The 23,761-nt window shown below is 39.1% G+C and overlaps 1 protein-coding gene across 1 annotated transcript in view; it reads right to left on the bottom strand.

Annotated features, from left to right (window-relative positions):
* The window catches only part of FBN1 (fibrillin 1), a 252,580-nt gene that overhangs the window by 182,251 nt on the left and 46,568 nt on the right, over nucleotides 1-23,761 (bottom strand). Inside the window, exons 4-5 of the mRNA XM_067746257.1 lie at nucleotides 22,897-22,992; nucleotides 18,969-19,064 (exon numbers count right to left, since the gene is read on the bottom strand). Of these exons, the coding sequence (XP_067602358.1) occupies nucleotides 18,969-19,064; nucleotides 22,897-22,992 (192 nt within the window). The remainder of the gene's footprint in view (nucleotides 1-18,968; nucleotides 19,065-22,896; nucleotides 22,993-23,761) is intronic.

The following is a 23,761-nucleotide window of genomic DNA, read 5'->3' on the forward strand; positions in this document are numbered from 1 at the left end:
TATTTCTTGGGGCAACTAAAAAGCATCTGTTAAAAATCTTCAGTTTCCTAGCACTACGAAATATGAAATATATTCCCTGCCCTTTGGAGATCAATCAATCAATCGATCAATTGGTCTCTTTCTCTCTCAGCCTCTCCTTGGAAATTCCACATTATATCCCCTCTGATATTACCTTTTTAGGCTTTCTGAGATGCCTCACATAGTATTATATACTGCCCCAAGTACACTTCATAAATTGGCTTTTCAATGGGACTTGGCAAGATAGTGCTCAGCTTACAGATGACAGATAACTTTACGGTCAAGAGATGAGATTGGGTCTTTTTGAGCAACCATGGTAAGGGCATGGGAAAAATGAAACAAAATCTACTTCAACCATTCCAGTGGTGCTAGACTATACCAAAAGCCACACACCCAAATTTGAAGGTCCTCTGAAAGAAGGACATCCTTGTGACCACATGTTTCTCAGGAGAAGAAAATTCATAGCATATTAATCCTTGTCACTTCAGGCTACCCAAAGCAATTAATTTTAATTCTTTTCATTCATACCCCCCTATTTTCAGCCACAGATTAGCTATAGTTACTATTCTGTCCTACAGGGTTAAATTAAAGCTAATTATAACTTCATAATCAAGTAGAGTAAGTCAGAGGGGTAGGAAGCTACCCATTGAAATGGTGACTAGAACTGCACGCACTGGTACAGAGGGGCAGACAAGAATCAAACACCAACTCCAACTCGGCCTGAGCTGACTGTCTTTGAGTAAGTGAGGCAGAGTTAGCTCATACATAATTATAGTCACACACATCATTATAGTCACATCATTATAGTCACACATAAATTATTTGGTCGACTCTGAACCCAGTCCTGTTGCTAAAAGTGACAGGCTGGGTGTATGTCAGGTCTATTCTTTTATTCAATACTTACTGAGCATCTACTATGCATTAGGCATTATTCTAGGTGCTGTGACAAAAAGGCAAAAATCCCTGTTCTCATGGAACTCGTGCTCTAGATGAGACTATTCTGCTACTCTAAATTCCCAGTCAGTTTTATAAGAACAAAACTGCAAACCTCCTGGCATGTGCATCAAGTAAACAAACTCATCATAAAAAGAAACCAAGCCCTTCACTGAACACAGACTCCAATATAGCTGGTCTAACTTCATGCTTATGGAAATTATACCAGAGCAGAGTGACACAGCAGCAGTACATTCATTCATACAGCTAGACTCTCCATGCCTGTGTGTACTCAGGTTCCACTGGGACTACATTCTCTTATTCTATTCACAGTTCAATTTCAGCTAAACTCCCACATCCATCATTATATTTGTCTTTTGCCTAGGGAAAAGTGTTTTCATCATACAACATCTACTTACATTAAAACCAAGCTCTTCCCAACCAATTCAATCCAAGAGACTTGCCTAGTCACCTAAAATTATTTTAAAACTTCGTCTAGAGACTGAGAGAATGGAAATAACCAAGTATCAGCAACCCAAAGAGGTGTGTGACAAAAGACCTTAAATAGCAAAAATAATCTTGAGAATAAAGAACAAAGCTTGAGGTATCATGCGCCCTGACTTCAGACTGTACTATAAAGCTACAGTAATCAAAACAGCACAGTACTGACACAAAAACAGACACAAAGATCAATGGAACAGAATAGAGAGCCCAGAAATAAACCCATGCACTTATGGTCAATTAATCTACAACAAAGGAAGCAAGAATATACAATGGAAAAACTACTGTCTCTTCAAGGAGTGGTGCTGGGAAAACTGGACAGCTACATGTAAAAGAATGAAATTAGAACATTTTCTCACACCATATACAAAAATTAACTCAAAATGGATTAAAGACCTAAATGTAAGACTGTAAACCCTAAAACTCCTGGAAGAAAACACAGGCAGAACATTCTTTGACATAAATCGTAGCAGTATTTTTTTGGCTTTGTCTACTAAGACCAGGAAACAAAAGCAGAAGTAAACAAATGGGACCTAATTAAACTTAAAAGCTTTTGTACAGCAAAGGAAACCAATGACAAAATGAAAAAAAAAACCAAGCCTACCAAATGGGAGAAAATACTTGCAAATGATACGACAAATAAGGGGTTAATATCCAAATTATATAAACTGCTCATACAACTCAATATCCAGAAAACAAACAACCAGATTTAAAAATGGGTAGAAGACGTGAATAGACATTTTTCCAAAGAAGACATACATAAGGCCAACAGGCACATGGAAAGATGCTCAACATCGCTAATCGAAAGAGAAATGCAAATCAGAACCACAATGAGATATGACCTAACACCTGTCAGAATGGCTACCATCAAAAAGACCACAAATAACAAATGCTGGTGAGAATGTGAAGAACAGGAAACCTTTGTACACTGTTGGTAGGAATGTAAATTGGTGTAGCCACTGTGGAAAACGGTATGAAGATTGCTCAAAAAACTAAAAATAGAACTACCATATGATCCAGCAATTCCACTCTTGGGTATATATCCAAAGAAAATGAAAACACTAATTCAAAAAGATACATGCACCCCAATGTTCATAGTAGCAATTTGTACAATAGCCAAGATATGGAAGCAATTTAAATGTCTATCGACAGATGAATGGATAAAGAAGATGTGATACACACACACACACACACACACACACACACACACAATGGAATACTACTCAGCCATAAAAAAGAATGGAATTTTGCCATTTGCAACAATATGGATGGACCTGGAGGGGATTATGCTTAGTAAAATATATCAGACAGAGAAAGACAAATACTCTATGTTATCACTTATATGTGGAATCTAAAAAATAAAACAAACTCAGGAATATAAAAAACAGAAACAGACTCACAGATATAGAGAACAAACAAGTGGTTACCAGTAGGGAGAGGGAAGGGGGAACGGGCAAGATAGGGATAGGGGACTAAGAGGTACAAACTACTATGTATAAAACAAATAAGCTACAAGGATATACTGTACAGCACAGGGAATATAGCCAATATTTTACCTTAACTATAAATGAAATATAGTCTATAAAAATTTCATATCACTGTGCTGTACACCTGAAACTAATATAATATTGTAAGTCAACTATACCTCAATAAAAAAAATAATAAAATAAACTAAAAACCAAAGAGGTGCATGAAATGGAGAGGAAAGAAGAAAGATAGAGCTAAGATAAAAAGATAATTATTGATAGCTAAAAGCAATCCTAGAGATTATTGTAGGTCTAAGAGCCAGGCAAATATTTGTTGGAGAATATCGATGCACACAGTATGGGCTGAGTTAGAAAACAGAGCCCTCATTCCTACACACCTGCCTTAGACGAGACACAATGTGTTTTCCTTACTGTACAATATGAACAGTCTTGCAAGATTGCTCCAAGGACCAAATGAGGTTGTATGTACATCTATAAAGCACAGCGTAGATGGAAGGGATCACCTAACTTTGGCTTCTCTGAAATATTAACTCTTTGCAGAATTCACTTGGCTATATTTGACACTCCTCATGGCTTAAAAATGGCAAGGCGAAAACCATCCATTAAAAGCAGAGATGTTAGATCACTCATTTCTTAAGTTAAGTTCTAAGGAATTCAAGAAATAAACTTTTCCTAAAAACTATTCACTTATCCATTCATCTATTCAACAAATACTTATCAAGCTACTAGGTGACCAAAATTAGAGATAAAATGGTAAACAAGATAGATACAGCCCTTCCCTCATGGAACAGAAAAGTACTAAAAAAACTAGCAAAAAACACCCACATGTTATTCTTATATAAAGTCACACACCATGCAGCATGATTTCATGTATTGTGTAGAGTGGGCCTCCACCAATATTGGCTGTTCAATTTTCAAGATATATTAGACACAGTTTATCCATCCAAAGCCCACAAGTCATATAAAAATGACATGACCAAAACAGTATGTTGCTAGGTGGTTGTTGTTATTGTTCACAGAAACCATTACAAATGTATCTAGTGACTGAGGTGGTGGCCATGACTTGTTCAAATAGTGAATGATTTATTGATACCAGAATCGCTATTATGACATCCAAAGGCATACCCTGGGGACAAGTCTGCATGCGTCCACTCAAAAGCATGCATTATCTCAAAATACTTGATGCCTGAACAAGCCGTTTTCATGATGTACTTGTTTTATGTATTTTAAGGGCATCTGAGTTCCAGTTTAATTACTTCCCTGGGGGAAAGCTAGGGGTCAGAGTCTCTATAAAAGCACAAGGATAATAGGAAAAGCAATACAAGTAACACAAAACTCAAGATCCCTCTGTCTTGAAAGGCATAGGAAATCTACAAGAACTCTCCCGGCCCTGAGTCCGTACTGGGGGGCTCTTTAGGGCAGATTCTCGTGGACAACCTGAACATCAGGCTTCTAGTGTCTGTAGAAAAGTCTACAGCGCACTTATTATTCCTGAGCATGGTGTCACAGCACCACTGCACTTGTCTTAATGTGCTGTGTGAGGTGCTCCCCTACAACATTCCCCTGACCACTGCTCCCATCTCATCTCCCATCACTCACTCTCACTGTCTGGACTCTGTCCATAAAGCTTTCTTTCACCTCCTCAAACACACAGATGTTTGCCATCTTAGGACCTTTACGCATATTCTTCCTTCTATCTAGAAAGCTTCCCTTCACTCTGCACATGGCTGGAGACTTCTCATCCTTCAGAGAGGCCTCCCTGACCACCAGTCCATATGTGTCACTATTCTCTGCTCTCATCCCCTCTATATTCCTGCATGGCCTTCACCACACTGATACTTAGGTGTTTCTGTGTTTGTTTAATCTCTGCTTCCTCCACCTGAATGTAACTCCAGAGGACAGGGGTAAGTGTGTTTCATGTACTATTATACATCTCCAGCCATTAGCATAGTGCCTGGGATATAATTCCTACATGATGAATAAACTCACATCTCTTCTTCTTAGAACATTTTCTTTTTAGATTACTGTCATATCTTTTTATGGATACATTTGACAAAACTGAACTCTAATGAGTGAGGTTTGAAATTTATAGGTTTAAAATATCCCAGTGTTTTGGCTTTTCTAGCTTTAGTCCTCTGGGACTAACACTTTTAGTCGTCTGCAACTAAAGAATGGCATGTGGGTTCTACAAGTAAAAGCACCTCGCCACACACTTAAACTGACTATGCCATATTTATAGACTCAAGTTCTCATATCCACCTAGACAGGTGAATATATACTTTACATGGGTGTTCAGTTTATTTGGTGATGGATAATTTTCTATGACCTCTCACTGACTTTACAACGCCACGTTTCTAAAATAGCTAAGTATCTCTTATATTTCACGGCTGGCCTTTTACAGAGACAAGTTCATTCTCCTTCTGTATCTGTGCATATAAGTAAGCAAAATCTTTTAGTAACCCTTTAGTAACCCTTGTTGTGAAAACTGATGTTTTTCAGGGCTGCAGTCACCATTACATTTCATGGAAATGGTTGTCACTCACCCCTTCGCTTTCTCCTCCCTTTGTTAATATTTGCACTACTGGGGTCTTAGCCTTTGCTACAACTGCAACAATTGGGGTCTTAGCCTTTGCTACAACAAAAAGCATATGGTTGATATGATATCAAAATAAGAATGTGGGGCTTCACCTGTATAGAAGATCCAAAAAACATGCTGTTTCAGCAAGAAAACAAAACTTCTAAGTGGAAAACATAGTTACATTGGGGCCTCTACATTTAGGTTAACTGTAGTAGCAGCTGAAAGTTTCATGGTACCTTTTCTGAAACAACATTTTCAACAAAGATTACTCTCACTTTCATGAGAATGAGAATGTTAATAGCAAATACCTATTAAACATGTATTAAGTATGTGCCAGGCCCCATGCTAAGTACTTTGTATATTATCTCATTTAATCTTCCTAACAATCTCATGAGATAGGTACTATTATTATTCCCATGATACAGATTAGGAAACCGTGGCTGAGAGACAAGACTTCACAGCCAAGAAATGGCAGGATTTTCTTCAGACTCTGAGTTCTTAACCAGTTTTCCAGGAATGGTGGGGTAATTTATAAAGCACAATGTCTCCTAATTAGGTATCTTAAAGACATTAAAAATTATTGTCATGTGATATTGACAAGTTGGAATGAGGACTCCTTTGGAATAAAATTTAGTTTTGAAAACAATTTCCCTATCATTTCTTCTCATTCAGGAAAAAAAAAAAAGAATAACAACTCAGGAGGCATGAGAACAGAGGAGGCCTGTGCACACTTCAGGCTGACTCAGTAAAGGGCTGCAATGACTTCTCAGAGTCATCACCTTCTGTTTGGTTTTGTGATAGCTCGCTCTGTTTGGCACTGTGGAAAAATGTAGAAAGAAGTAAATACTAAATAAGGTCTGAAAAGAGATAGCTCTATCCAATTCCACATAATGCTATTTTTTAAAACTTAGAGACTATTCTACAGTATTTAAAGGTTGTTTTCCTCAAAGAGGGCAATTCTAACTTCTATTACACACTGTTTTCCAAAACCAGCTTTATATTATTAAGATGGATGTATGCCTCTGCTCTTTTATGTTTCTCAGAGCAACAAGAAAGTTCTAAAATATTCCCCACTCTACAAGTGAAGCTTACAAACCATTATACAGAGAATGAATCAAAATTTGTTTCTGGAGGGTCATGGCTTTGCCTTTGTCTTTTAAAGTTCACTAGCTTTCATTTAAAGCCTACTTCACCAGAATCCCTAACAGAATATAAGCTTTTCCACTGGGATGTTAGGAAAGAAATGATCCTTAAGAGCTAATACATATTTAAAAGAACATTTTCAATGTAGGTAAAATCTGCCCCCAAACCAGCAAGTCTTCTCTTTTCACCTAGTTGAGTGTCCAACAGTGAAAGTCAACAATGTCTCCTAAGGCAGGCAGGAGGATAAGGGCTCTCCAGGGAGAGAGATAGAAATGGGCCTATTTTATGAAGTGCACCTTTAGAACGTTCTTTATTTCCGGAGGAAATAAATATTCCAACCTCTTGTTTACTTATAAAGCTCTTCTGAAACAGTTCAGAGGAAAGGGATTGCTGCAGAGGGAATATGATAGGAAAGTTGGAGAACATTTCCTTTCATGTGTCCTACAGAATTCACTTCCCACATACTTCAATTATCAATAGCTATACTAATATTTCCATAGGATACAGATGTATTTGTAGGTACTGTTTTCAGAGTACTTTTTAAAAAATGTTGTATTAAGCAGATATAAAATTGTATTAAAGTATATTTCACATTTAAATACTCTCTCTCATCAACCTTGAGATCCCACAGTTAAATTAAGTAAATTAACACCTACTCTCTTCATAGCACTGGGCTTGGTACTCAGTGAGGTAGCAAGAAGTATCAGATACAGTTTTTGTTCTTTGGTCTATGGGAGGGATCATAGCCTGGCTGGAAGACTATATATAAATCAGCATATTGTTAGCTCCCAAACTAGAACTAGATTAGCACATTTTGTAATTCCCAAATTGTGGGGTCTAATAGGCTGAATTTAACTTTTAAAGAAAATACTGAATATATATAAAATATTCACATATATTCATCTTTCTGTATATACATATTTCTATATTTTAAGTTAATGTCATTTGTGTTTCATTTAGTGAAGAAAATATTTTTAACTTGCTTATAAGCCTTCTTAAAAGCCATGAAATAGGATTCTAGATATTTTTATGCTGATGTAAGTATTTCAACACAAAAATCAATGGCACGGAAAAAAGTTTTTTGACAAGATGAATACACTCATTCCTCGCCTCTTAGTGAACAACATTGAAACCCATCAGTATATAACCCCAAAGATAAGGACTAGATCACCCAATTATTTAAAAATGTAATAAAATGCAAGAAAAACAAGAATTAATTAGAGAAGTAAAAATACTAACGTGGCTGATTTGGCTTAAAGTGTATGACAAATACCAAAAGTTTAATACATGCGTTAACTATCAAATAGAAATGTGAATGGGGTCCAGGCAGACAGAGGTGGTGATGTCAGTCAAATTGCAACGACATAGATGGGGTTGGTGATGGAGCTCCCTATGGTCAGGAAAGGATTGGGGAAGGAATACATCTTAATCTTGACTTTGAAAGAAGAGAAGTTAACCAATCTATAAAAGGAAGCTCTAGCTACAAGAATATCTGATACTGCTAGTTCTGGTAAGTAGTACTCCCAAGGACTGAAAAGAACCAGATGGTATGCATGCCAACCGCATCAAACCTTTCAGAACCAGGAACTTATCACTATTTAATGGAAGAGTTCACTTTGCCTAAGTCATACTGTATTTTTTTAAATTGAAGTATAGTTGATTTACAATATTATATTAGTTTCAGGTGTACAACATAGTGATTCAATACTTTTATAGATTATACTCCATTTAAAGTTATTATAAAATAACAGTTATATTCCCCAGTGCTGTATGATATATATCCTTGTTGCTTAACTCTTTTATACATAGTAGTTTGTATCTCTTAATCCCATACCCCTATCTCATCCCTCACCCCCTTCCCTCTCCCCAGTGATAACCACTCATTTGTTCTCTATATCTGTGAACCTGTTTCTGTTTTGTTATATAAGTTTATTTACTTTGTTTTTTAGATTTCACATATAAGTGATAACATAGAGTATTTGTCTTTCTCTGTCTGACTTATTTCACTGAGCATGATACTCTCTGAGTCCATCCCTGTTGTTGCAAATGGCATAATTTCATTCTTTTACGGCTGAGTAATATTCCATTGTATTTATACACCACATCTTATCCATTCATCATCATACTTTAGAATATTTGAGAACCAAACCCCAGGGATTACATTTAATTTATAAATTAAATTAATTAATTCTAAAATTAATAGATTTGAAAGCGTGGGTTAAACTATGTAAAAAGAGTTACCTTCTTACAGGACTCCCAAGAGCTAATATGCTAACACACCCAGTGCCTCTTCAAGAAGAGGACATGGTATATAGTTTCCAAAATCCTTCTGACCATGGAAACTTCATTTCATGGAACCCCCATGGGACTAATGTTCTGCAAAAAGTACTTTGGCACATCATCTGGACCACAAAGTCCCATATATTTGTTTAATATACATTTATAAACCAAAAGCAGCACAGATTCTCTAGAGGCTATAACTGCTAAGGAACGTAAACACTAAGCATAGGACTCTCAATTGAGCATATAAAACTGGTAGGGTCTCCAGACTCCTATCCATAGGATTAAGCTAAAACAGTTTCAGAAATAGACCAGTCCACCCACTAAGTTATATATACAAAGGAGAATTTTTTTAAATCCCAGTACCATGCCTCATATAGAAATTGTGCAGAGGCACAGTTCAGTAGAATAGAAGGGCACCACAGAGAGACTTGAAATAGGCCTTTCCTTCTTTGGAGTTAAGCAAGTTGACATCATGCCCCCCTCCTCTTCTCTCCTAGGAGGTCTCCAAACACTGAGAGTCTGGCATAGCAGGGACTTCCTAAGGGTGACTGTTTCCTCCCTTTTCCCCTGGTCAATTGCAGCCTCTGCATCTTTGTACTGTCTCTTCCCTTCATCTGTAGCACTTTCCCTCATCTACTCTGCCTAACTAAATAAATCTTTGCCCTGCTTTTTAAACTCTTTCATAGATGTATTTCTATCTTTCCAAAAAATAGTTTTAAGTTCCTGATGACAAGAACTGTATACTCCCTTCTGATTCCATCTTAGTGCCTAGCTTAGGGCTGAGCCTTTATGAAATATTTGCTACAGTTGTTATATCTAATGGACATGACTACAAGAGATTTCATTTATCACTTATATTTGAACAAAACTCCACTTAGACAAATATCCCAAGAAATTAGACTCTAATCTGAGGTCCCTAGCTCTGTGTTTTTTTTTAAATTGGTTTACTTTTACATATCAACATAGGCTATGATTCTCTAAGATGCTGCTTTCTTAAAAGTTAAATAAACAGCAGCAGGAAGAGACCTGATAGAGGCCTTAGGTGAGTGATGATGTGACTAGAAACAAAGCTCTAGAACTGTGCTATCCAATATGGTAGCCACTAGCCACATGTGGCTATTAGCTGGCCTAAATTGAGACGTGGCATAATACAGGCATTAGAGTCCAAAGACTTAGTATGGAAAAAAGAATGCAAAATATCTCAGTAATTTTTAATATTGGGTACCTATTAAAATAAAACTTTTGGATATACTGGGTTAAATAAGATATATTATTAAAATTAATTTTACCTGTTTCCCTTTACTTTTTCATGTGGCTACTAGAAAAGTTAAAATTACATATGTGGCTCACATTATATTTCTATTAGTCAGTGCTGCTCTAGTGTTCTGAGTATCCAAAAACGGAAACGTGGTCCAAATATTAAATGTGGCTACTGATAAAAACTAGTTTCATCTTTTTTTAAGTTCACAAGAGCAAAAAGAAAAGAAAAAACCTCCAATAAAGTTAAAAAACTGTCCCTGAAGATTAAACCATGATACCAAATTTAACACCAAATTTAATAGCTTATTCAATTATTCACTTTGATAATATTAGAGGATGTTACAATGGATACTTGAACTGGAGCACAAGACAACAGATGCCATATTCTAAGTCAAGGGTGACACTATGATGCAGAATTTGCGAAGGATGTGATGACGATCTGGTCACAGGGCTCTTAAACACTCATGCCTATCAAGAATATCAAAACATCCGAGGTAATAAGAGATGGGACGGGAGTTACTTGGGAGAGGGCTGAAACGTCACGAGCTCTCTGTAGGAAACTGGTGGAAGACCACATGTGATGACAAGTCATGAAAGGGGCTTCAAGGAGAATGCTCAGACTGCACGATGTGTGTTATGTATCCACAACAGGTTGGAGGACGCTGTGGACTGCAGAGGGTCTCACGGTTGGAAACTGGCTGGCCAGATGCTCAGACATGGTTCATGGGAGAGGCTGTTACCATGTCAAAGTTGGTTTGCACTCTGGCCATTTATTGTGGCCGAAAAAAATGTATGAGTGTTTCCTGCTAACTAGTTGTGGGCCACTGTAGGAGAAAGCTGATGTGGAGTGAGCTTAGATCCTTTCTCAGAGGGCTCCGAGAGCAGCAGAGGCCTCAGATGGCTGGAGGTACCAGGGGTCACCCCGGGTTGAGGAAGGAAATGTAAGCAACCAATAAGAACATAGATGCCATATGTGGAATCTGAAATACGATACAAATCAACATATTTATGAAACAAAAACAGACTCACAGATATAGAGAACAGACTTGTGGGAGGGAGGGGAGGAGAGGGAAGGAATGGGAGTTTGGGATTAGTAGATGCAAACTGTTACATGTAGGATGGATAAACAACAAGGTCCTACTGTATAGCACAGGGAACTATAGTCAATATCCTGTGACAAACCATAATGAAAAAGAATATGAAAAAGTGTATAGGGCTTCCCTGGTGGCGCAGTGGTTGAGAGTCCGCCTGCCAATGCAGGGGACACGGGTTCGTGCCCCGGTCCGGGAAGATCCCACATGTCGCGGAGCGGCTGGGCCCGTGAGCCATGGCCGCTGAGCCTGCGCATCCGGAGCCTGTGTTCCGCAACGGGACAGGCCACACAGTGAGAGGCCCGCGTACCACAAAAAAAAAAAAAAAAAAAAAGTGTATATATACATATATATATATATATATATATATATAAAAAACTGAGTCACTTTGCTGTACAGAAGAAATTAACACAACATTGTAAGTCAACTATAGATGCCTTTGCTCACGTGAGAGACCCGCAGGGGAGAAAGTCTGAAAAGGACCAGAAAATTTCATCCCCCAGCAGGGGAAAAAGTAGCCCACTGAGTGGACTGAGAGAGACAGTGAGTGCGAGACAAAAATTAAACTGCTTTATGATTGCATCCCACCAGTCCTGCTGGTGTGCATGGTATGGTAGCATACGTCCCCTGCTTGCACACAGCTCCTCAACCACAGAAACTGAACGACTATGTCATCAGATGTATTTCCTCGAACTATTTTAGGAAAATCAAGTTTACTCAATGATCCACCAATTGAGAAATGTTGCAATACCACTTTAGATGCATAGAAACACTTAAGGCATTCTGCCTCTGCTATCTACACATTAGTATTTACTTTCCATTTAGACTAAATACCAAAAGCTAGGCTCACAGAGGGCTTCAACATTTTTTTAGAAACAACAGTTTATTACTTGTTACCTTTTTAGAGAGAAGAAAATAAGCATTGGGCTTCCCTGGTGGCGCAGTGGTTGAGAGTCCGCCTGCCGATGCAGGGGACACGGGTTTGTGACCCGGTCCGGGGGGATCCCACGTGCCGCGGTGCGGCTGGGCCCGTGAGCCCGTGGGTTCGGAGCCTGTGCTCCGCAACGGGAGAGGCCACAGCAGTGAGAGGCCCGCATACCAAAAAAAAAAAAAAAGAAAATAAGCATAGTTCTCAGAGCTCTGCCTTCCAAAGACACTGTGAGAATGGGAGTTAGCCTACGGCATTTATTCTGGGAACTTTAATAATAGCTGCCTAAAGTATAAAATTATGTTAAATTAGCGTCATAAATGCAGCGCTGTAAAATTTATTTCCAAACATTTCATTAACACCTTCCAGAAAAACGGCAAGGAAAAAAAGCACAAGAAAATCAGCACTTGATTCCATGAAGCTTTCTAGACAGCCCTTTGAGAGCAGGCCATGATTCTACTTTCTTTTAATGAGGCAAATGTATCTGAAATGCACCACCTGGTTATTTATATATTTGGATCATTATATGTTAGTCTTTTCCATTCATTAGACACAACGCAGACACTGCTTTTTTGGCTTTACAAAATAAATGCTTATCAACTGCTTTCAGGATAGCTTTTTGAACTCTCTTCTATGAAATCATTAAAAAAGATCCCTGTGCAAAACCATCATTCGTGAATCATCAGGGAAGCTAAGTTATGAAGATAACAGAGCTGCGCATATATCAACTGCACATAAGAGAATGAAGGAGAATTACAACCAACCTACCTGTCCTCTGTTCTATTCTTCAATTGCTGGAGAAAAACAAAAAACGAAATGCCTTTTCCAGCTCCATTAATACTGGAATCCCTTAAGAGGGCAAGTATGATGACCAGACTTAGTTCATCTTCATTGTCGTGCTTCTCTGATGGACTATGAATTATTGCTGTTCTTTGATTTTTATTCTACTCCATATTTGCCCCCCATTGTTCCTTTTTCTTAAAGCTATCAGTTCAGTAATGCTTTCCCCTATACTTTTTATAATAGCCAGCAGAACAGCCAACAGACTTTCTTGATTTGGGGAAAATCCAAGTATTGTCTTCACAGTTTAGACTTGGGTAGGAATTTAACATTGAACAAATGATTCAGGATTTCGAAGAATTCGTGTCCATGCTTACATTCAGACGGTACATAATGAAGACCTCCAGATGGAGTAATGATAGAAAACTTCTTGTTATTAGCACTTATGCTTCCAAAAGGCTTCATACTCTGGCTCACATAAAGTTTGACATTAAAATATTAATCTAATTCCATGTGCTTTAAGAACCATGCAAGACAATTCTTTTCACTGCTTTTTAATCTAAGTCAATTTTCGACCCCAAACGACTAACGTGTTTGATTATTGACTGTCGTCACTAGAACCGACACTATTTTAGGCTGTTTCTAAAAACCCAAATGACTCCCATAAAGGGAAAAAAATGGTCACATGCTCATTTGAATGAATTGCTGACTCTGTAAAGGTAATTACAAAAAAGAGTTTCCAAATATGGCTCGAAGAATTGTAATATTGTAGGAAAACTATATAACCTTCCATGGTAACTGCACTAAACGACAATATTCATTTTCTATGGCTACATTTTAGAATGTTGGTTCAGTCATTTGGAGTCAATTTATATGTACTGCAAACAGACAGGAATCATCCTCTCTCCAAGAATGGATTATTATATTTAAAATATCAGAATCAATCAAACAGAGAAATATCCCCAAACCCTGCATTACATACACCCAAGCAATACTCAAGACTCCTTTCTCTTGGCTTTTAAAATGATTTAAAAGCAACTTAGCTCAACTCTTCCTCCAGAGAGGAAAACTACCTACCTTGCCAAATTTCTTGAAAGGATTTTCCCCCCACTCCATAACGTTCACTCTACAACTCTTAGTTCTAGATTTCTTCTTATAATTTCTCAGAAAAGTTTCTATAGTTACTAATGACCTCCTTCCAAGTGAAACCCAAGTACGGCACAGTGGTCATGTACACAGGCTTATGAGCCAGACCGGCTGGGTTCAGTTGTTGATTGTACCACTTACAAGCTATCTGACCTTGGGCAAGCTCTTTGACCTCTCTTTGCCTCTGTTTGCTCCTCTATAAAATGGGACTCATTAAAGGACTTTTCTCATAAGGTTGTTGCAAATCACCAAAGTCAAGTGTTCCGCATACTGTCTGGCCCCCTCTAAGTACCCAGTCCATGTCACCTGTTATCACATCAAAGGGCCTTTTGTTATTCTCATTCTTTCTTGATCCTTGAAGAGTCTAACAACTGCCAAGCTATTTCTTGAAGTCCTTCTTGCTTTTAGTTTCTTTGGCTCAGTGCTCCCCTAGTTCTCTTGCCTCTCTCCATGTTTTCTCAGTGTCTATCTTTTGTTCTCTTCTTCCTCAGGCCTGTTCATCAGTAACCCCACCCTGTCTCCAAGTTCAGGTCTATCTCCATCATTCTTCTCTCTTTTTTCATTACCTTGAGAAGTCTCATCCACTCACATGATTCACTGTGTTTAATATAAGAGCATTTAACAAGATTTTAAATAGTCTGCATTCTGAGGCAAGATGGCAAGAGAAAGTGTGCTTCCAATAGTCTCGTTGGCAGTAACTATGGCAATACCCAACTAGCTTATGTTATCATTGCCAAAACAGGCACTGACCTCATTTCAATATTCTAATAACAAATGCGAAAATACCATACCACTGAGCTTAGGCAGTGATAAGTTTTACTGGTTGCTCAAGACCCAAGCAGAGAGAAGGCAAAAGTGAGGGGGAGGGGGCAATCAGGAAAACCATAAATGTAAATTTACAGGAAAAAAATATATAAGAGGAAGAACAATGAAAGAAACTTGGCATGTGAAACAAAACACAAAGAGATGCAATCTTTGATACAGAAAGTAGCAGGAGGTGGCAAACTCAAGTGCCCACAGGGGCTAAAAAGTAAGCTTAATGAATAAAGGGAGCAGGATATAAGACAATAGGGAGTAGTAGGGATTGTGGCAAGCTAGAGACTATAACTAAAGGTACTCACATTCAGTTTTTAAAAAGTAAACATTACAGGCCAAACAAGTCACAGGCCTCTTCTTTTCTTCCTCTGAACACAGGCAGGCAATAGTATCATTGTCACCTTCCCAATGAGGCTGACTAGCCCCAAAATTTTTTTAAAACATATTTTACTGGCTAAAAGCTACAAGTGAGACAAATTTGCTTCATAGTCTGACTGCATTTGTTGAATGAAAGTTATGATTCGTAATTCAACTATGGATCCACTGCTTGTCTCCATCACAAACCAAAACACTATGTTCATGGGTTATTAAGATTCACTTACTAGCTTAAGGTGATCCAAATCCTGCCAGTATCACCCCCCAAAGGATAGTCTACACTTGTACTGGCTCTCTGATGTAGCTGCAGACATATAGTTGCAAGACCTCTCAGGGACAAAGATGATTATCCTGAGAGGTACTTGTAACACATTTGAAATGTCCCTTTCCATGTGTATTACATCGTGATAGGAGGTTGTTTGTTTGTTTGTTTATTGTCACCTGGCTTAAGTCAAAACATACCTTCTTTTCTGCATCCTTGCCAACTGAAAAATGACAGTCATGTGGCCCTGAAAGATGGGGCCAAATTCAATTAGGACTCAACACTGCAAGCTCTGTTTAAAATGAAACAATGAGAAATATCCAGAATTGTCCACAAGTAGGTAAGCAGCAATTACTTCCAGGAGATACTTTTTGTTCATCTGATAATCATATCTCAAGATTTTCTGGTGCTTCAAAATAAATTCAGTTCAACATTTATTGGCCATACGCTGTGCATCACGCATTAAGCCTGGCTTAGGAATTTAAAAGATGATGAAACCACAGTTGCTGCTGAAGAGCTTACACTCTAATGGGGGAGATGGACATGGAAACCTGCTATTTCAATACAATGTGATAGGTGCTATCAAAAGATATGTGGAGAGAGTGCTCAGAGAGAATGCAGAAGAGGCCCTGGGCTCAGCCTCCTAGAAGAAGGAAAGAAAATTAGTAAAGACTTCCTGGAAGTTCATTTTTAAAAATAAAAAGCCAGGGCTTCCGTGATGGCGCAGTGGTTAAGAATCTACCTGCCAATGCGGGGGACATGGGTTCAATCCCTGGTCCGGGAAGATCCCACATGCCGCGGAGCAACTACTGAGCCTGCGTGCCACAGCTACTGAGCCTGTGAGCCACAACTACTGAAGCTCACGTGCCTAGAGCCCACGCTCCGCAACCAGAGAAGCCACCTCATTGAGAAGCCTGCACACCGCAACGAAGAGTAGCCTCCGCTCGCTGCAACTAGAGAAAGCCCGCACGCAGCAACGAAGACCCAATGCAGCCAAAAATAAATTTATTTTAAATAAATAAATAAATAAAAAGTCACATTCCATTTAAAACATAATGCAACTGGCCTACACAGTTGAACAACTTAGTAAGTATACTAACCCACCATCAGAAGTGACACTGAATACTTCCCTATGCTTCAGGATGGATTTGTCCTGACTCAGTCCTATGTTTTTATTAATCACTCTTGAAATCACAAGCATTCGTCTGAGTAGTAGGATATCTTGCCTCTAATTCTTTAAAGAGGTAAGCAGATGACTTCCACAAGAGCAGAAAACAGTGAAGACTAAAAATGGAAATACAATCCTGGAATCAAAGAGCCTCCCCTCTCCCGTGTGGTGAGAGAAACCACACTCATGTTTCCCTTCTCCCACTGAAGGTTTGGTTCTGTATTCCCAGGTAGAAGAGGCAAAGGACAATGATTAAAGAGAGCCTGCTTCCTCCCGACTCTCCACAACCACAAATGCCTGAAAATCTGCCATTTGGGGATTAATTTTATTTAGATAATCACTATTGTGAAGATTCTATGCGGCCAAAATATATTTACACCTAAGTGCAAATTTTAGGATACCCGTACCACGGAGGAAAGCAGTTAAAGACACTCCAAAATTTGGAGAAATCCCTAAGTAATATGCCAGTTTTGATTAGCAGTTTAGTAACTTAACCCATTCACATCATTTCTTAATCTTGGTCAAAGATCAAGTCTTTGAAGAAATAAGTGTGGAATGGTTAAATATCATGCCCTCTTTATTTTAGACTGTTTTATCAATATCTGTAACTATGGGTATCAATATTCTTTGCAGCAAATTATTAACCAGATTCTTAGAGGTAAAATGCTCTATAACTTCATTCTATTAGTGATTTTTCTAAAACAAATTAAGCCCACTATTATCACTTCCAGAATTATTTTCACACTGTTCAAGTTACACGTTAACAACTTTAATCTCAACAATTTAAATCCTATATCATCATCACTGAGTAAATACTAAGGCCACAGAATGATACTACCTAATCAAAACAGTTGTCTTTATTACTCTTGAGACCATTAGATATACATTAGCTCCAAGTCAATAAAAATACATCAAGTTGTAAAGAGAAACAGTTTTAAAGAGGGACTCCAAAATGATGCCAAGTACAATGTAACGGCCAAGAGTCCATGATGCGTCGCATATCCATACCGTGCAGTGGCCTTGTGAACAGAGATACAATATAATCTATCCAGTAATAATAGAGTTACTTGCTAAAATAGTTATTGTTGCTTTATCAGCAAAGAACTGAATTTAGACGAACTCATAAAACTACAAACAGAAGACAATTTCTCACATACCACTCTGTGCACTTTGCTTTTAAATAACATATATTCAACACTTGCTACTGAATCTTTACTTTCCATCTTCGAATAAAATGATCTCTATACGACTTTGGATAAAGGTGATGACTGAAGTTTAAAAAGTTCATGAGTATTTTTCAATGGGTATTTTTCATGAGTATTTTTGCAGTTCTGTATGAAAGGAACCTCCTAAATCTTCACGATAAAATCTTCACTATAAAACTAGGAACAATGAAAACATGGCTATGAATGTAAAGACAAGATGATCGACAAAGCAAAGGTCAGGGCGGTGGGTATTTAAGAATATTGCACATTGACATATATCTCAATATCCTATTTGTATGCATAGGCAAATCAGGTAGAAATCTCTTTTAATTAAGAGCAGCAGTATACATTAGACTTGAAAACTGAAAACCCACATTCGGATTAATGCTGCTTATTATGTGTGTGACCTTAGGCAGCTCCCTTGACCTCCCCGAGCCTTGATCTTCTCAGACGGAGAAGTGATGATGATTATACACATGTCAGTGGGCCGCAGTGAGTACTGAATAAACTACAGGTGTGAAAGCACTGTTTCTCAGCAATCAGTATGTCTAGTGAACTTTAAATGCTGAGCTTGTATACCACTACAGCCAATAGGTCCTAATAGACCTTTAGGTGCAATTTTTGTTTCGTTCTGGATTTTTCCCCTTGCCATACAGATGTTTTATTCGGAGCCACCTCCCTAATTTACTAGGATAATAATGAGCTCAATCCTTACTCTATGGAAAATTTTCCTCTTTTTATCTCGATGCCAACTGGTACTTATGCATAGGCTCACTATTGAGTCCTGCAGTCCACTGGCAAGAATTACTGAATAACATGCATAGACTTAGGGCCATTGTCTTGTCATCCTAGGAACCTTCCCAGTGACAATTCAGAAACACCCTCAAAGCTCAGCAAAATTTAAGAAGCAGCCGCAAGAACCCAATGCATGTTGACATCAATCATAGCTTTAGCCACTACAACATCTTTACACCGATACATTAAAAGAAATTACCTCTTTCACACTGGGGTCCAGTAAAGCCGTAAGTGCATGCACATCGATTTGGGGCCACGCACCTGCCTCCGTTGAGACAGCCACTTTCACAGACAGCTGTAAAATAAGGAGACAGGAGCTGAGAGGCTGATGGGCTTCATCTGATAGTAGATGCTAATAAAGTAACATTTACTGTCCCCTGAAAGGACAACAATAAAAACACTAAATAATCACCCTGGTATTTGTTTTAAACAGTTACTGCACAGTTCCAGTTCCCCGGATGTTCCTCAGTCAACTCAGGTAAAACTACCTGGAATAGGTGAGTATGTACCTGTGTTAATGCTGACGGTTTCATCCTGGGAAGCATGTGAGCAATGCTTTCAGTTCTGCACCTAAAATGGTGGTTTATAAGAGATACCCCTGATGAGAACTGCATTTTGGCAACCTGACTCTTTTCTTATGATTTATGTTTAATTTCCAGAGGGTTCTCATGAGGGAAAACATTGGCCTCTCTACTGTCATCCTTACAGAAATGCAGCATGTTAAATCACTCTATTAATTGTCAATGACAACACATGAATACTGACATTCAGTAATTTATGTACCATAATAAAGACCCAATTAAATGTTATAAGAGAATCTCTGGAAAATATTGGTAAGATAAGTCCAGAGATCCTTGAGGGAGGGACTTTTTTACTTGTCAAGAAAGGCATTAAGGGCTTCCCTGGTGGCATAGTGGTTGAGAGTCCGCCTGCCGATACAGGGGACACGGGTCCGTGCCCCGGTCCGGGATGATCCCACATGCTGCGGAGCGGCTAGGCCCGTGAGCCACGGCCGCTGAGCCTGTGCGTCCGGAGCCTGTGCTCTCCAACGGGAGAGGCCACAACAGTGAGAGGCCCGTGTACCGCAAAAAAAAAAAAAAAAAAGAAAGGCATTAAAATAAGATCTGACAGCTCATGCCCTGAACAACTCTTCTCCGTACAACTTCCTGCAACTCACTTATGCATGGCCTCTTTCTAGGCATCTTAATCCACAGGTGGTAGGCTGCCCCTGCCAAATTTGCCAGTCCCTCCCACTCTTCAAAGCCCAGCTCAAACCTCACTCCTCCATGAGGCTTCCCTAACACCTCCATTTAAATTAATTCCTCCTTCATATATTTCCCACACATTTTTCCTGTACCCCTGTGGCAGTCATGGAGTTGAGCCACTCAGATCTCCCTCCAAGAAAACCTACAGTGAGCAGCTTAGTTGGCCGACAGCCTGAAGCTGCTACACCTTCAGATCCGCTACTCTGTTCATGCCAAGGGCACACTCTCCTGGCTGCTACCACCCAATGACTAAGCATGGTGGAGACTGGACATTTCTGCCCATCATGAAACTATTTTGAGGGGCAATCTTTATTCTAGGCTCCCTATCAGCCTGACCAAGGCTTTCATGAAGTTGCACTATAGTCTGAGGCTCCTTCTATACAATCGTGATAGTCTTTCCTTCCCTCTCTCCTTGCCCAGGGGTGTGACCTACATCAGGGTCTGAAGGTCCTCTGTCCTGACTCCTGCTTTCTTTCCCTTTGATTCTTTTTTTTTTTTTTTTGTGGTACGCGGGCGTCTCACTGTTGTGGCCTCTCCCGTTGCGGAGCACAGGCTCCGGACGCGCAGGCTCAGTGGCCATGGCTCACAGGCCTAGCCGCTCCGCGGCACGTGGGATCTTCCCGGACGGGGGCACGAACCCGTGTCCCCTGCATCAGCAGGCGGACTCTCAACCACTGCGCCACCAGGGAAGCCCCCCTTTGATTCTTCATAGGCTTTTTCCCCAATAAATCTCTTGTGCATCTAATTCTGTCTCAGCATCCACTGGGATCAGTGCACTTGAACTAAGACAACCCCTTATAGCTAAAAATTATAGCAGTAGTCCATTGATCGTCACAAAATTAGAGAAGTTTATGTATATTCATTGTTCTAATTTGCTTCTTAATTTACAGTTAGGAGAGAATGAAGAGGTTTAAGCAGAAAAGAAATTTTGAGATTGCCTAAGCCAACCCTCCCATTTTACAGATTAGGAAACTGAAGTCTAGGAAAGGTTTTCTAATTCTACTGGTGTTACCTGAGTGCCTGTAATGCACTGGGCTTTGGGCTCTACTCCCTCTGGAAGCATCAAAGGAAACAGAAGATGCACAGCAGCTCCTTCTGATTCCCTTTCTGAAAATGCCTTTGAATCCATCCCCATCCCACCATCTCTCTAGCCATAGCCTTAGTACTATTCTTCCTGCTTCTGTTTCTTCCTACTCTACTCTGGCCTCAGTGGTCTTTCTCATTGTAAACCACTGTAAGTGAAGTGTATAGGCCAGTATTTCATAGCATTAAATGCATGGGCTGTGAAGTTAGACTGTTTGGGTTCAAATCCCAACTCTGCTGATTACTCCCTGTACAGCCTTAGACAAGTTACTGCCCCAGGTTTTTCATTTCGTAGAAGGTAAAAAAGGCCTCTACCTCAAAGGGCTGTTGTTATGAGTTATGAGTTAATACCTGTAAAGAGTCTGAACATGTGCCTAGCATATAGTAAACAGAGTAAATACTCAACAGATGAATGTTGTTGGTCGTTGTCTTCTCACTCCCCTTCCCTGGCTCTACTTTGAGTGAAAAAACGGTATGTGTAAAGGCACTCCAATGGCCCATGACTTCCATTCTGACCTTAGCTTCCTTCCCATCACTTCCCTCAGCACTTAAGTTCTAGCAACGCCAAAGTCTGACCTCCCATGCTATGTATGTCATGTTCTGCTGCTTTGGCGTATACTGTGCCGGCTACCTAAAAGGCCCACCTCCCATCATCTGACAAGGGAACTCCTACCCACCCCTTAAGACTCAGCTCAAGGGTCTCCCACATTGGGGAGGCTGTCCTACCTCTCCTCCCTCCATGCTACTGCTGTGGGCTGCCGAAGACTCAATCATCATTCTTACTATATTGCAGTGTATAGACAGTCAGGAGGGTATTACATAAACTTTGATTTACTTATAATACCATTATTCATCATAGCAAATACATATACAATGGCAAAAATTGGAAACAACATGAATAAATGCTGATCATTAACAATTCACTAAATAAACAGTAAAACCTATATATAATGGAGTATTATGCAACTATTAAAATGTATTTTTAAATGTTCAAGAAATGAAATATACTTCTAATGAAATATTAAGTAAAAAAGTTATATGAAAAATTATGCATACAATGGATCTCACGTACCAAATATGCATTAAAGGACTAAAAGGTAATATCTGGAATGGCGGGATTGTAGAAAATTTTATTTTTTATATTTTTAAACTATTCTAAATTTTCTGCAGGGTATATATATTCTTCTTAGTGTCATAAAAAGTGAGCTCTTCTAGAGAAATTTTCATCTCAGCAAAGCACAGGGGCTGATACAGAGTAGACACACAATCAACAGTGTTCATGAATGAACAAACACACTGGCCAGCAGTGTGCTAAATATTATAAGAGCAGAATCTAGATTGGGGAACTAGAGAGATACAGACATCAATAGTCAAGAAAAAAGAACATGTTTGGGGAGAAAGATGAAGTTGAGTTTTGAAATACTTTATTGGAGATGCTTATTGAAAATCCAAGAGATGGTGGAGATGTTGAGCAGTCAAACGGAAGGCATACATCTGGAGTGAACAAGAATTCTCTGGGTGTAAATCAGAGATGAGGTAAGCAGTGTAGTGGAGGTAAATGAAAGAAAAATGAATCAAACCACCCATTTCCAAGGTTCCAGTCAGAAATTTGGTACTATGTGTGTTGGGTAAGTGATCTGTTCATCTGTAAGAGTCACTGCACATCTCTAAAAATGCCATGTCCCAGGAACTCAAAGAAGATCCACCAGCACTTATCTCTGTATTCTCTTTGTCTCTATAGATTAACATCTAGAATACTTATAACTATGGTTTACTTACGTTGTCCACAGTGAGTCCCTATGTATCCTTTCTGGCACAGACAGTGATCATCACTGCAGCTACCTCCATTCATGCAGCGAATGTTACAGTGTTGGACTTGAAAAGGAAAAAAAAAAGACTGATTTATTTTTGCAATTTAAGCACATAGATAGCAACAGTTCACACGAGTTCATCTGCAGTGAAGAGAAAATAAAATGGTTCATCAAGATTCATATATTTATGCAGAAATAACCTAACTGACAATGCTAAACGTGTCATTTTGTGCGCATAAAATCATTTACAATGCAACGTAATTGTTTCTTCGATACTTACTTTAATAATGCTCAATGACTTCTCTAATTTAGCAGAACTTATCACTCAATGTCATTTCTGTAATTTATACCAACAAGAAAATAGTGCCTTGAGGGACCAGACGAGACAAGATTACGACGGCAATAATTTTCTTGTTAAAAGATGCAGAGTCCCAGGTATGTGGGCAGGAAAACATTCAGGGTGACAAATTCCAAGAAATGTTGGTAAAAGAAAATTTGGAGGCAGCAAAAAGAAGGGAAAAATTACCTACAACGGCATTTAATAACAAGACTGCTTGATAACGGAGACAGCTGGACTCGGCTCAGAAAGAGCTGCTGGTTTAAACTGTAACGTTAAACCAACTAAGACCCACAGGGTTTGAAACGCACTCTTTATCACACTGTCACCTACAGAAGTGTGAGAGCTTCAGCACCCAGAGCAGGAAGACCACGGGCAGGCGGGCTGACTTAGACTGAGACGATGAGGCGCTAGAAGGAGCTGGAGTGAAAGACGCCTGGGAGAGAGAATGACAGCGTGGTGCGGGCTCCGGCACCTTCAGGGCTCTGCTGCCTCT

This window comes from Pseudorca crassidens, chromosome 1 (assembly GCF_039906515.1).
Source record: "Pseudorca crassidens isolate mPseCra1 chromosome 1, mPseCra1.hap1, whole genome shotgun sequence".
NCBI lineage: Eukaryota > Metazoa > Chordata > Mammalia > Artiodactyla > Delphinidae > Pseudorca > Pseudorca crassidens.